This window comes from Mytilus galloprovincialis, chromosome 3 (genome assembly GCF_965363235.1).
Source record: "Mytilus galloprovincialis chromosome 3, xbMytGall1.hap1.1, whole genome shotgun sequence".
Lineage (NCBI taxonomy): Eukaryota > Metazoa > Mollusca > Bivalvia > Mytilida > Mytilidae > Mytilus > Mytilus galloprovincialis.
In genome coordinates this window covers 50666703-50680899 of record NC_134840.1, presented here as the reverse complement: position 1 = coordinate 50680899, position 14197 = coordinate 50666703, and the positions used below count along the sequence as shown (strand labels likewise).

At 31.9% G+C, this 14197-nt stretch overlaps 2 protein-coding genes across 8 annotated transcripts in view; one reads left to right on the top strand and one right to left on the bottom strand.

Annotated features, from left to right (window-relative positions):
• The window catches only part of LOC143068245 (TAF6-like RNA polymerase II p300/CBP-associated factor-associated factor 65 kDa subunit 6L), a 29501-nt gene extending 27375 nt beyond the window's left edge, over window positions 1-2126 (bottom strand). The window contains exon 1 of one of the 4 annotated variants that reach the window (XM_076242145.1): window positions 1953-2126. The gene's annotated coding sequence lies outside the window, so the exon portion shown is untranslated. Of the gene's footprint in view, window positions 1-636; window positions 656-1952 lie in introns of those variants that run through there. The other 3 variants (XM_076242146.1, XM_076242147.1, XM_076242148.1) reach the window with 3 other exon arrangements.
• A 4435-nt stretch (window positions 2127-6561) lies between these two features.
• Window positions 6562-14197, top strand: part of LOC143068243 (pyruvate carboxylase, mitochondrial-like) — a 38521-nt gene continuing 30885 nt past the window's right edge. For 2 of the 4 annotated variants that reach the window (XM_076242144.1, XM_076242141.1), the window contains exons 1-5: window positions 6562-6664; window positions 10642-10878; window positions 11480-11664; window positions 12211-12376; window positions 13806-13951. In XM_076242144.1, coding sequence (XP_076098259.1) covers window positions 10698-10878; window positions 11480-11664; window positions 12211-12376; window positions 13806-13951 — 678 coding nt within the window. In that variant the 5' untranslated portion in view covers window positions 6562-6664; window positions 10642-10697. Of the gene's footprint in view, window positions 6665-6808; window positions 6862-9592; window positions 9611-10641; window positions 10879-11479; window positions 11665-12210; window positions 12377-13805; window positions 13952-14197 lie in introns of those variants that run through there. The other 2 variants (XM_076242142.1, XM_076242143.1) reach the window with 2 other exon arrangements.

Below are 14197 nucleotides of genomic sequence, written 5' to 3'. Positions count from 1 at the left end.
CAAAACACAAGCGTCACAGATAGATGTCATCAAATAAAAACAGTCAGATATGTTTTAGTTTATTTTCAATGCAAATTTCTATATTAAACTAAAATATAATAGACATGATCTTCTTTTTATTAAGAATGATTGATTCTTCTCTTGAAATCTAAAAATGGTTGATGTACACTTTTTGAGGGAGGGTGGGGTATCTGAAAAAGTGTATGTTTTGTACACTTTGGAAAATGGTTGACAATTATGGATGACCCCTAACATTGATTATGGTTTTCAATTTCCTGTCAGTTACGCTTTCTTCAGTAAACATTGCAAATTCTGTTGTCATATGAACATTTCTTCAAAGACAAAAGATGATGACTGACCAATTCTATTTGAATTCATTAATGTTAAAAATATTTTGGTTTGCCCAAACCCTACCAAATATTGAGACAGTGGGTAGGTACATTGTAGGTAGGCATTTTTTATAAAAAAAATTTGGCTAATAAGAGAAAGTTAAGTATTAGATGTCTATAAGTCCTCATGCCTATTTGAATTAAAAAAAAATATTAATATCAGGTCAATAAAAGATTTTGAGTAGGCAGCTATTTTCTGGGTAGGAAGGGTTAGGGCAAACAAACCTATTCTTTTTTATGTCCTTACCTGTAACAAAAGATTATGGCACCTGTTGTAACCGTTGATTAGCTTGGGGTCATAAACTTGTCGCCTGGTTACATTTTGTACAAATTATTTTTTCATCTTTTACCAATTGAAATGAAGATGGATTTTGTCAAGAAATGATTTTTTTTACATGGGAAAATGTTGGTGCCAGAAATATCGCCAGCAGCCTTATTTTGTCCCCAGATGAAATAAAAAATCACAAATTGCAACATTAGCTACGCACAGCGTGGTCTCTGTATGTTGTTGTGAATTGACCTTCCCCCCCAAAAAAAATTAACCCCCTTTTTTTCTTTTCCTTTAGGGCAATACACTATGCTGTTACAAATTCCCCATCCCCCCCCCAAAAAAAAACCAAAATAAATAAATAAATAAAAAATTGTAGAAATATATAATTTTTAATTTCTGAAATCTGAAATGAGAAAAAATTATACATAATTTACAAGCTGTGTAACGGAGGTAATCCAAAAATACAAAACATTGTACTTTAAATGTGATTGGATTACCTCCTTTACACTGCATTCAAATTGTCTTAATTGTCCATACACCTTATGGCTAATCCTGGCTGACCCGGCCACTTGAACTTTTGACGCATACAACAACCACTTTTCTATGGTGGCATCAGATATTTTGTTTTATGACGTAAAAATTTTACAGGAACCTGTGTGATATCCAGTAATGAAAAACAATAAGCGATAAGGTGTAATAACCAGAAAACCCTTGTTTTCCCCCCTTATTTGCCACAAATTCCAAACTGAAAATCCTGAAGTATAGAGTCCCTGAGCCCAGCTAAGAAGATTTCATTTTACAACATTATCAAATGATTACTAAAATAAGAACAAGTTCCCCATTTAGTAGGTTGCCTGGTTGACTCCAACCTGTTAAAGTTTGGAAAATTAATACATGCAAAAATTGTGGCAAATAATTTTGCCATTTGGACATGCATGTATGTATTATTTGATGTGCTTTTGTTACATTTTTATTTTCAAAGCTATCCAGATTATACTAAAAATGAATTTGCCTGAATAAAATTATACTAAAATAGTCTTCAAAAAATAATTTTTATATATGTACTTTTGTACAGACTTTAAATAAAACTTTCGATTATTTAATATACATCTATCAAAAGACTTGCTAACTATAAATTGTGAACCTAATTGTGTATAGTAATTTCAGTTCACCGGTATTGACCAGAATTTGCAAGTATTTCTTGCCAACCAGGCCAGTACTGGTATTGGCCGGTTTTTTGCCAACCTTTTGTTTACCCCAGACATATACACAGATACACTCTTTAAAATTACCTCCTGGAGAGTTCATGACAGGTCAAATTCCACAAAATGTATTAAAATCTTTAATAGAAGAATTAGCAATAAATGCCAAAAGTATTAAGTCTCAAAACATTGAAGAAGTTTTCAATAATTAAAACTAACAAGCACCTGTCAGCATCACAAAATGTACCCGAGTTATCTCCCCCGCTGCTGGATAACTCGGACTAAAACAAAATCGGCCTATAACAAAATCGGACTATAACAAACTCGGACTATAACAAACTCGGCCTACCATTATTTATATGCAGAAATATATTGAACAAACTCGGACTACAATAAGTAGATGTTTTTTTTTTTTTTACTTCAATAAAAAAAAAAAACTTTATATATTAAAATTATATACGAATTTATGAGATTATAATGAATATTTTTGAAAAAAAGAATTATTAAATATTTGTTATATGAGATGAATTTGATATGTTTAAATGAGGATAATTAACTTCTATTTGAAATATTATTGTGATTTATTATGTTTATTGACAAAAGATATTTTAATGATTGGCGTGTGTTCGTGTTTTTATTGTGTTTAATCCTTGGTGTTTATGATTAGTACATAAACAAAGAGAAATTTGATTGACAGTGAATGGCTTCTTAACAATTTCACTTATCTGTAGTTCTTTATTAATGGTTTTAGCAATTGAAAAGTAATTATATTCAAATGGTCACATCAAACAGATACAATGTTTATAGAAAGGCAAGCCGTGGCAAACATTTATTATATCTAAAAATAGATTTGGAGTAAAATTGAAAAAAAAACCAACAGAGATTTCTTTGATCTTACCAAATACTTCTATAAAATAACTGCGTTGAGTGTTCTAGAAAAGTTACAACAAAGCAACATGCCTTACAGTGTGATTCGTGTAGTTTATGGCAACACAGAGTTTGTAATACTGGTAAGTGCTTCTATATATTATTCTTGTTCATAATTGTTACTCATAAACATTTTACTTTCTATGGATAAAAAAGTCTTGCTTGATTGTTCTTTTACAATAAGGAAATTAAAGTTGTATTCAGTAAGATACAATATTAGCTTCCTATAAACAGAATTTTTTTTTGATAATGCAAAACTTATCGTATTTGAACATGTGTATGTATGAGGGTCTGGATAGGGAGGGGGTCTGTTATTCTGTAAACATTTAATTTTCACCCTTTTTTTCTCTTATCTTCAAAAAATTAACCCCTTTTTCTCTAATCTTCATTTTTATAGGAGGTTATGGTACTATTGCCAATGAGAGAACCCCAAGCAAGCCACAATTTATAGAAGTTTTATAAACAATATAGTTTTATATATGTTAATATATTTTTTGTTTTGCTGTGATGAGGCAAATAGCTTATATATGTATGACAATACATCATTTCTTATAATTTAATTTAATTTTAGGTTGGCACACAAGAATCAACTCTGACATCGGGAAAGCTAATGCGGCCTTCTACGTCTTAGTACCAGCACTACATCGTGAAGCCAAGCTTGTTGCTCTAACAGTCCGCTTAGTTTCTGGAGAACAGGTAATCAGGAACCAATGCACCCGCTACAAGGAGCTGGAAGGTCGTCTTCATCAGTTATGGGACCAGTACACAGAAGGTGATATAACAGCATCCCGCCTACTTCGTGATTGTGGCAACATCTACGGTCCGTCCACTGACTAGCTGCTAATTACCCCTGTCTATGATTATACTCGTGTTATTGCATTTTTGCCTGTTATCTCAGATATGACTCAGAACTCTGTATGTGCTATGTATGTTTTGTATGTTTTGTATGTGCTATGTGTGTTTGAAATGTGCTATGTATGCTTTAAGTGTGCTTTGACAATGACCATTTATATCTGTATGCTTTCAGTCTTATAGATGATGACAAAATGCCTTTGAGTTTAAAATGTGCTTGATGTATTTTATATATATGACTTATATGTTTCATAAGTAATATTAGATATTATTGAATGACGAAATCATTTTTATGTTAATTGTTTGTTGACATCTACTGAAATAAAATTTGTAAACCCTATGTTTTCCTTATTAAATATTATTACATTGTACATATAACATGTATAAATCACACCAAGAGTCCACCATACAAAGTATAATCAGAAACAAAAAAACTCCAGTTCACTGAATTGTCTTATAATAACACAAGATTTGTAATTAAAAAAAAAAATGAAGTTAGACAATACAAGACAAGACATATTTAGTTGGATATTAAGTTCCCAATTTCGTGTAATAAAAGGTAGTTTTGTCCTGACTTGGGTGATTAGATAGGTGTCAACAGTACATGTGCCAGTTGTTTGTTTAACTTATGGTGATTAAAAAGGTGTCAACGATACACGTGGCATGATGTCATAATCAATTAAGATATGCATATAATAAAATTTTATTCCGACAGGGACATTATTACAAATGATAATACTGAAAAGACAAATCAGTGGTGAATTTTCAATGTATCAATATTAAAAAGAAGTTTTTTTTTGTACTTTTATTTTTTCATATATATATACAACTCGTCTAAACATCAACCCAACAATGTTAGATCTGTAAATTTGCTTTCACAAAATTTTTGGTTCTTCCCTCGCCGGGATTCGAACCCATGCTACTGTGATATCGTGACACCAAATCGCCTGCACTGCAGCCGTCCCGCTAGACCACACGACCACCTGGGCTCTTAAAAAAGAGCTTTCGCTGGCCATGTGTTACCTTTCCACGTCAGTTTTAATCTAGCGGCGTACTGCAGTACATGATATATAAGGCATGAAGATGTTATTAGGGCCCCGCCGACTAAGGCGGGTCGCCCTATAGTGATCAGTCTGTCCGTCCGTCCGTCTGTCCGTCTGTCCGTCCGTCCGTCTGTCCGTCCGTCCGTCCGTCTGTCCGTCCGTCCGTAACACTTTAACTTTGTGTCCGCTCTATATCTTGAGAACCGTTATGATTTCAAAGTTTATACTTGACATCCATTTTAACCAACACCAGAGGGTGTGTCATGATGTATGTAAAACTTCCTAGGTCAAAGGTCAAGGTCAAAAACTTTGATTTCAGTTGACAACCCTGTGTCCTGTGGTGAAGATCGTGTCCGCTCTATATCTTGAGAACCGTTAAGATTTCAAAGTTTATACTTGACATCCATTTTAACCAACACCAGAGGGTGTGTCATGATGTATGTAAAACTTCCTAGGTCAAAGGTCAAGGTCAAAAACTTTGGTTTCAGTTGACAACCCTGTGTCCTGTGGTGAAGATCGTGTCCGCTCTATATCTTGAGAACCGTTATGATTTCAAAGTTTATACTTGACATGTATATGAACCAACACCAGAGGGTGTGTCATAATTTATGAACGACTGCCTAGGGCAAAGTTCAAGGTCAAAAACTTTGGTTTCAGTTGACAACCCCATGTCCTATGGTAAAGATTGTGTCCGCTCTATATCTTGAGAACCGTTATCATTTCAAAGTTTATACTTGACATGTATATAAACCAACACCAAAGGGTGTGTCATAATTTATGTGCAACTTCCTAGGTCAAAGGTCAAGGTCAAAAACTTTGGTTTCAGTTGACAACCCCATGTCCTATGGTAAAGATCGTGTCCGCTCTATATCTTGAGAACCTTTATCATTTCAAAGTTTATACTTGACATGTTTATAAACCAACACCAAAGGGTGTGTCATAATTTATTTACAACTTCATAGGTCAAAGGTCAAGGTCAAAAACTTTGATTTCAGTTGACAAACCCATGTCCTATGGTAAAGATACAATTTTTTAATGCACATTATTCACAGCGGGGCCCACAGAGATGGCTCCCATCTCAATGATATCTAGTTGTTACAGATCAGCTAAATTATCTATAGTAAAGGATCCTACAAATTAATGTGAGATATAGTCACAGAAAATAATTATATTTATAAGTACGTCTGAGTCAGTGACAACCCTACAACAGATGTATCCATCGGATCGCCATCAATGATGGTGATACATGGCTGTGTACATAATGTATATACAACTCGTCTAAACATCAACCCAACAATGTTAGATCTGTAAATTTGCTTTCGCAAATTTTTGGTTCTTATATATATATATATATATATATATATATCTTGTTAACGTATCTTTTTTTTAAATGTTCAATAATAAATTGTTTAATTAAATAAAAAATTCATTTTAAATTAAGAATTGAAACTTCATTTCCAATAACAACAACAACCAACATTATACTTATATTCTTCTAGTAGTCCGAGTTTGGTATAGTCCGAGTTTGTTATAGTCCGATTTTGGGTGGCCGAGTTTGGTATAGTCCGAGTTTGTTATAGTCCGATTTTATTATAGGCCGAGATATCATGGATTCATCTCCCCCATATCAACTTCCGTGTTTTATAGATATAATCGTACCTCAATACATGTCGTCACCTTGCGTCTTTGTTCGTATTAAAAAAAATAAAGGTTATATTTATACGTAACAGAAGTCTAAAATACTGTTTATCAATCATAGAATATATTTAAGGGTGGATTCATCTATTATGGCTACCATATTACCCCTATGTGAACCAAAATACTATCTCGGCCCAAGGAAGAGGACAACAAATAATATATTTGACAAGCACGGCCCTAACGACTCGTCCTTACCGGAAGCACATCGTCTGCACTGGCCGGTTTTTTGCAAGTCCAAAGCATGATAATTATTAGAGTATTGTCGCTTGCATTGATTTATTGGTATGTATATTGTCAGTTATATTTTTCATTATTGATATAAACAACAGGCCCTTTCTTTGCCAAAAATATGTTAATATACGTATAAATTTGTTTTTCTAAAACGTAAAAATTATGGATATTATAAATTTCCCAGGGCCATGTCAAGGTAAACATTTGGTGTGTACCCTTGAAGGCAGAAGCGTTTATTTAAGTTCAAGGTATGCAACAATAATTGAAAAACATGTTGATAATAATGAATTAATTTCTATATTAAACCTTTAATAATGCGATACTTAGTTTTTAATAAACACGAATTACTGTCATGACTGAATTCATTACTGATCTGATTTTTTTTAGTTGGAATTCAATTTTCTTGGATTTCATGGGTATACATGTAAATAGTCCTATAATATAAGACTCTGAAGGTTCATATCATTTACATTCAATGCTTTTTATAGAATATTTTTTTTTACTATCAATGTTGAACCTCAGGTCTTATATTATATGACTAACATATACAATGTATGTAGGTAAACCACAAAGGGATCATTATAGTATCTATTAGCTTTTGTGTACATTTTTGGAAAAACCAAAAAATTATATCCATGAATATAAAAATTTTCCTCAATTCTATAGTATCTTCTTGGAAGATAATTTTGGTGATGATTAGTATGAATTTTCACTAACATCAACACTATCAGAAGGCAAGCTGGATATACTAAATTGTTTTGATTTCAAACTTAAAAAGTTTTGCAATGTACAAATGATCGATGGTCATTATAAATGTAGTCTGTACTCTGATGTCCAACGGCTGTTTTGCCGCGGCCCCAGCTTGTCTGGCAAAACAGCCATTGGACACAGAGTATCCTCAGGGGCCCGGCTTGTCTAGCAAAACAGCCGTTGTTTGAGGTCAAGAGTAATCTCGGACTATATAAATGTAGTGAATGTCACAAATTTCAAACTTATTTATGTTAATCACATTTTTTCTTGTTCGCTGTATCTTCAATCTTTATTCAAGTGAATTTCTTTGATACATTGTATTATTATGTCAACTATATTTTGTGTATGCAATTGATTTTCAAGTGTACATGTTCATCTGGCAGGTTTCATCTATTTCGAACTTGACATCGTATGGTCTATGTTAATTTTTTATGGTTTGATAAGTTTCTCCATAATGTTATAAGCAAACAATTACTGTGGACGTACTTTTATTCTGGGTATCAATTTTTATGGTAAGTTCAAAAGTTGTCTTTTCATGGGTTCTCTAATTCTGGATTTTAGTTTTCTAAAAAAAAATCTGATTGAAGAATTTGAAACATTAGGTATGAAGATTCTTCCGAAATATTCCATATGTTATTTTTTAATTATTGGTATATTACAGAATTAAGTGTTCATTTTCACTTACTTGTTCCATTTTCATTACTGACAACATTAATCAAATGTATGGATGAATTGATTGGGAAGTGTACATGTCTGTCTGTCAGATTTCATTTGACCTTGACATCCTCTTCATAGTTCAATGGTCGATGTTAAGTTTTTGTGGTTTGATTAGTTTCTAAGATGCTATAAGCAAAAGGTTACTGTTAAAGTACTTTTATTCTGCTTATCAATATTTGTGGTTTGAGCAAAAGTAACATGTTCATGAGTTCTCAAATTCAGGGTATTAAGCTTTCTAAAAAAAAATCGGATTTAAGAATTTGACATGTTTGAAGACATCAGATACAAAAATTCTTCAAAGAAAAAAATCCATGTGTCTTTTAGTTATGATTGGAAAATTGTACAAAACAATGTTAAATATTTGTTGGTCTTTCATCACTGACAACATTCATCTGAACTTGACCTCATTTTCATTGGTCATTGGTCAATGTTTAGTTTTAGTTGTTTGGTCTGCCTCTCAGATACTATAAACATCAGGTTAACTACATTTGGAGAACTGAATGATCATAATGATTGTAAGGTTTACATATCTGTCTGGCAGGTTTCATCTGACCTTGACCTCATTATTCATGGTTCATTGCTTAATTTTGAAGTTTATTTGTTTGGTCTATATCTCTCAAATATTATAAGCAACATCATTTTTGTATGTTATTTTATTTGGAAATTAAAAGGACTATAAGGTACATGCATGTATGTCTGGCAAGTTTTAACTGACCTTGACATGAATCATTGATAAGGTTATAAGTTTATGTGGTTCAATCATGATCATAAAGCAGAGGAGGTATTTCCTTGTGTGCTCCCTTATTTTCCCATAAAAAAATTTCAAACAATAAAGAGATTGAGACCTTATGAGTTGGAGACTGCTTCTTAGTTTTATTTGAATATATTAAACCCCTATCATTCCAACACTAAAAAGCATTTTAAAAGTAATTCCTGATTATTAATAAACTTTATGATGATCTCTATGGATTTCAATGTCTAACATGTCTATGTCAAAGTTATACCATCTTTCAAAGAAAAAACATAAAAATCATGCATTTAATTTCAAATTAGGCATGGTAACAAACTGATACTTTGAAGTGCAGCATCCATTTCTGGCTTATCTTTGATTCTGCTGAAAAACAATATAATTGGTACTGTTATGATTCTGTTTGATGACACATATGTAATGTTGTTAGCTTTTTAGACTAGAATCAAAAGCTTAGGATGTCTACATGTGAATGAATATCTACATTCTGCTGTGTAGTCAAAATGCACAGTTTCTGTTTTAAGGAATGATACAAAATTTGATCTTGAACTGTTTAATGATAAGAGAGATTGTAATTTCCACAGCCTCAATCCTTATTTGAATGTTTTTCACTTTTTAATTTTTTTTTATTATTATTTATGTTCTTTTTTATTGCTGAAATATACATGTATATATACATATACAGGACATAGATAACTACAAGTAATTTTCTATAATCCAGGATGTATATTTATATAATACATTTACCAGGAAATACATGTAGTAAACATAAACAATTGATGGTGAGGTGAAACACTATTGTTACTTTTATACTTATTTTTCCTATTTGTTTGTCTTTTTGTTGATTTTGAAATATATGATAAGAGCTTTTTACATCAAGTTTACAATACATATTTTCATTTAATATGTTTTACTTAAATTTGTTAATTCATGTACATGATGTAAGTGTAAGATGATATATTGAGTCAGTACATGTCAATTTGTGACTTACAGTTAGTAATATACTATACTTCATTAAATTTGTATTTGAAACTACAAATGTTGACTTTCCTTCAAATATTTACTGGACCTGCGCTGTCAAAATATGAAATCTTGGTTATTATAACATTTATTAATATAATCTATTCTTCCTCTTTAATTGTTAATATTTATACTTTTCACCTGATGTTTTTTTGTTTATTTTAAGTAAAGTTTTTCCTTGAAGACTAAAGATAGATAATGATTTACTGATTATAGTTGTAAAGCAGGGCACTGTCCTTGGCATTACACTAATGTTATGCATGATTTTAAAAGTTTAAGCTTAAAGTTCAATGTCATGTGTCCAGGAATGAAAATTACAGACTCATAAGCTTTATCATATGTTTTTCAGTGCTTACATTTTGTATGTCATATTTATTATACATGTGGTAGGTGAGGAATATTATAACAAAAATAAATGTAAAACAACAGAAAGTTCAAAAAGTGGACTGTAAAAGTTATAAAGAAATACTGTTAAAAGATATTCATTTCAGGACAGATCGGGATTTTTTTTAGATTTGTTAGCAACTTTTAAAAAAGTTCTACAAATTTAATATATTGCTGCAGAGTCAACAAAAAAAAAATTGGCCATTTTTTTACCTCAAAATTTTAAATTTATTGAAATTAACTTGAAATGTTTGATTCATTTGATTGTTGAATTTCATAATAAAATTATCTATAGAAGACTTATTTTGAGACTCGATTGAATTTTCCTGAAAGTATTATATTCAATTAATGAATGATTTAAATGCATTTTACTTTTACTGAAACAATAATAAAGCATTTTATTTTTCAGATTGGAAAGTTACATCAATAAAGACTGAATTATAACAGTGGATTAAAAAACTAGCCATGTTTAGACTGCAGTCAAGGGTGTCCAGTTTGTGTACAACAGCAAGATGTCACTTGGCCGAGTCTATACCAACCAAACAGAGACATGGCTATAAGCTTCCAGTTGGACTTGTCCGACAGTATGCCTCTGAACATCCAGTCACTAGACAAAAAATTAAAAAGTTAATGGTGGCCAATAGAGGTGAGAGCTAGGAAGGAGTCTAGTAAGAGAGTAGTGGTTTTGTTTTACTATTAACTGTATTCCCCACCATTTCCAACATTTTATGAATGCTCTGATTTGAATAACTGTGTCATTATAGTTATTAAATGACAGACATTTTTAAATTTCTATTAACTGATTTATAAATTTTTCCCTATCTTTCCAAAATGTTTAATCTTCATATACATGGTAAAGTCTATAACCTCATATTGCATGTAATACTTGCCTAGCTATTTACTTTGTGGTTATTTCAATGTATTTGGAAAAATCTAAATAATTCATTGCGTTTGATTAAAATTTGTACATAACATATCAGTTGATGTTATTAATTCTTAGTTAAAATTATAATCATAATTGATCCATACGCCTTGTTCTCTTTATTTTTTCATTACATGTAATTCATAGAGAAATATATACTTTTGACAAATACATGTGAAAAGAAGATATCTAGTTCTTTTTAATTGCATGTATCTATTGAAAAATCAGAAAAATAGCAAATGCCTTTAACTAAAAAAAATTGGCTTTTAAAAAAAATTGAAAATGATGAAACAACATTAAATCAGCTGAATTTATTACTTTTCAGGTGAAATAGCCATTAGGGTGTTCAGAGCATGTACTGAAATGGATATTAGGACAGTGGCTATATACTCAGAACAGGATAGAATGCACATGCATAGACAGAAGGCTGATGAAGGTTATTTAATAGGCAAAGGTCTACCACCTGTAGCTGCCTACCTTAATATACCTGAGATCATCCAAATAGCACAGGTATTATCAATATATGTGTTTCCATATTATATGTAATAAAAAAAAACATACAGTGGCAGATTAAGGTGCCCGGTGTGCCCCTAAAATTGCAAAATTTAAATGTTTTGGAACAAATCAAATGTTTTAACATGCTCTGCTTGGCTAATTTGTTCAAATCACATCTCATAAACCTCAAATCCTGTAATTCATGAAAGCAAACTTTATGCTCTTTCCCTTATTGATAAATGGCAATACACCTTATCGCTAATCCCGACTGACCTGGCCGCTTGAACTTTTGACGTCAACAACAATCACTTTTCCATTGTGGCATCATATATTTTGTTTTATGATGTCAATATTTTACGGGAACCTGTGTGATATCCAGTAATGGCGGACAAATAGCGATAAGGTGTATTGTTCAACCCTCTGAAATTTGAGATGTGTTTCTGAGAAAAATCTTATATTGTAATTTATTCTTTTTAAATTATTTCTCATTGTTTTTCCTGTCGAGTAGTTTTAACCTGCTCCTTCATATACTTTTCTGTACTTTTATAAACTGTTTTATAGGAAAATGAAGTAGATGCTATTCATCCAGGATATGGATTTTTATCAGAGCGATCAGATTTTGCAGATGCTTGTGTAGACGCTGGTATACAGTTGATTGGTCCATCACCTGAGGTCATCAGAAAAATGGGGGATAAAGTAGAGGCAAGACAGGCAGCTATTGATGCTGGTAATAATATATGAAGCTTCTTCCTTTCAGTTGATAGGACCATATACAAACATATGTGTGTTTCCTATTTCGGCCTTCATTTACTTTAAATAAGGGTCCCTATAGGTTAGAGTAAGAGTTCATTCATTGTTTTGGTTAGGTTAGGAGATGTTTTAGGTTAGGTTTTAGGGTTAGAACTAGTGTCAGGTTTAGGTATAGGTTAGGGTAAGGGTTGGGGTCAAGGATAGTTCAGTATAGCTCTATATGGGTTGGGACCCCTAAAGTAAAAGAAGGTCCCTATTTCATTACCTACTCTGTATTTATATAACATAACACTGTTATTTCGGTCTTCATTTCTTTTAGACAATAAATTCAAATTAAAAAAATCATATCTGCTCTATCTCAAAAAGATTTTTACAGTGTAGTGTACTACTATTGAGAAAAATAATATCGAAATTATACAAACTTCTACCAGCTCTATTTCAAAATATGAACAATGCTATGTTAAGGGGGTCTAAAATTCAGTTTGACAGTTTCAGACACACTAATTTTTTACCTTTTTTAACTAGACCAAGTCACTACTTAACATAAAGCTACATCACACAAATTTTTTCAACATGTAGTTTCACCCCCTTGCTTTATATTTCATGCATCAAATATCAGAAATAAATTCGGATGAAAAAAATGATGAAAAAAAATTGCAAATTATACACTGTTTACACTAGAGACTATATTTGTAGACAACGAAAACCAAAGGATGATAACTGTATCCTTGGACCAAATAGCCTATCTTAAAGTTTGTATGCCCCATTTGGCATTATGTTTTCTGGTCCGTGTGTCCGCTTGTCTGTCTGTTCGCCTGTTCTTTATCTGTTCGTCCGTCCGTTATTCCGTCTATCCCGCTTCAGGTTAAAGCTATTGGTCGAGGTAGTTTTTGATGAAGTTGAAGTCCAATCAACTTGAAACTTAGTACATGTGTTACCGATGATATGATTTTTCCAATTTTCATGCCAAATTAGAGTTTTTACCCCATTTTCACAATCCACTGAACTTAAAAAATGATAATGCGGATGGGGCATCTCTGTACTAAGGACACATTCTTGTTTGGTCATTTTTCAATAAGCATTGTTAAAGTCAGAATTTCTCTCCCATAGACTCAATTAAAAAAATGTAAAATAAAAAAAAATCCTGACCTTCTTTCTTCTATTTTTTTTCAAAGATGTAATAGGAAACACACATATAATTTTATTTGTCCTAGGTAACAAACTCACATCTTATATTGCAACTTGTTTAAGCCTGTATATGAAGGAAAATATTTTGAAAAAGCATAGTAGTTTTACAGTGACATTAAAATATACATTTTACTCATAACTGCACCTGTAAACTAAGCTTAAATACACGGAGCTAAAGACGATGTACAGCATTATTTACTCAATATTTATATTTTCAGGTGTACAAGTTGTACCTGGAACGCCTGGCCCAGTAGAAAATGCTGAAGAAGCTTATCTGTTTTGTGAACAGTATGGTCTACCTGTTATATTTAAAGCAGCATTTGGTGGAGGTGGCAGGGGTATGAGGGTTGTGAGAAAATTAGAGGTGAGAATAATTGTTTATGAGGAAAGTTCTGCTGTTTGTATATTTGGTCATGAGTCCGATCTTTGAAAGAAAAAACAAAAAGAACGGGTGAATTCTGATGTACCTTCTCAACCGGAGGCACCTGCTCATGCCATTTAAAAACTAAATGATAAGTGATACTTACAGTAAAAAGTACAAAATAGTCATGGTCATCATTACTAATAATTTGATATCCATAATTGTAAATGAAAAAATATAGTGGGAACC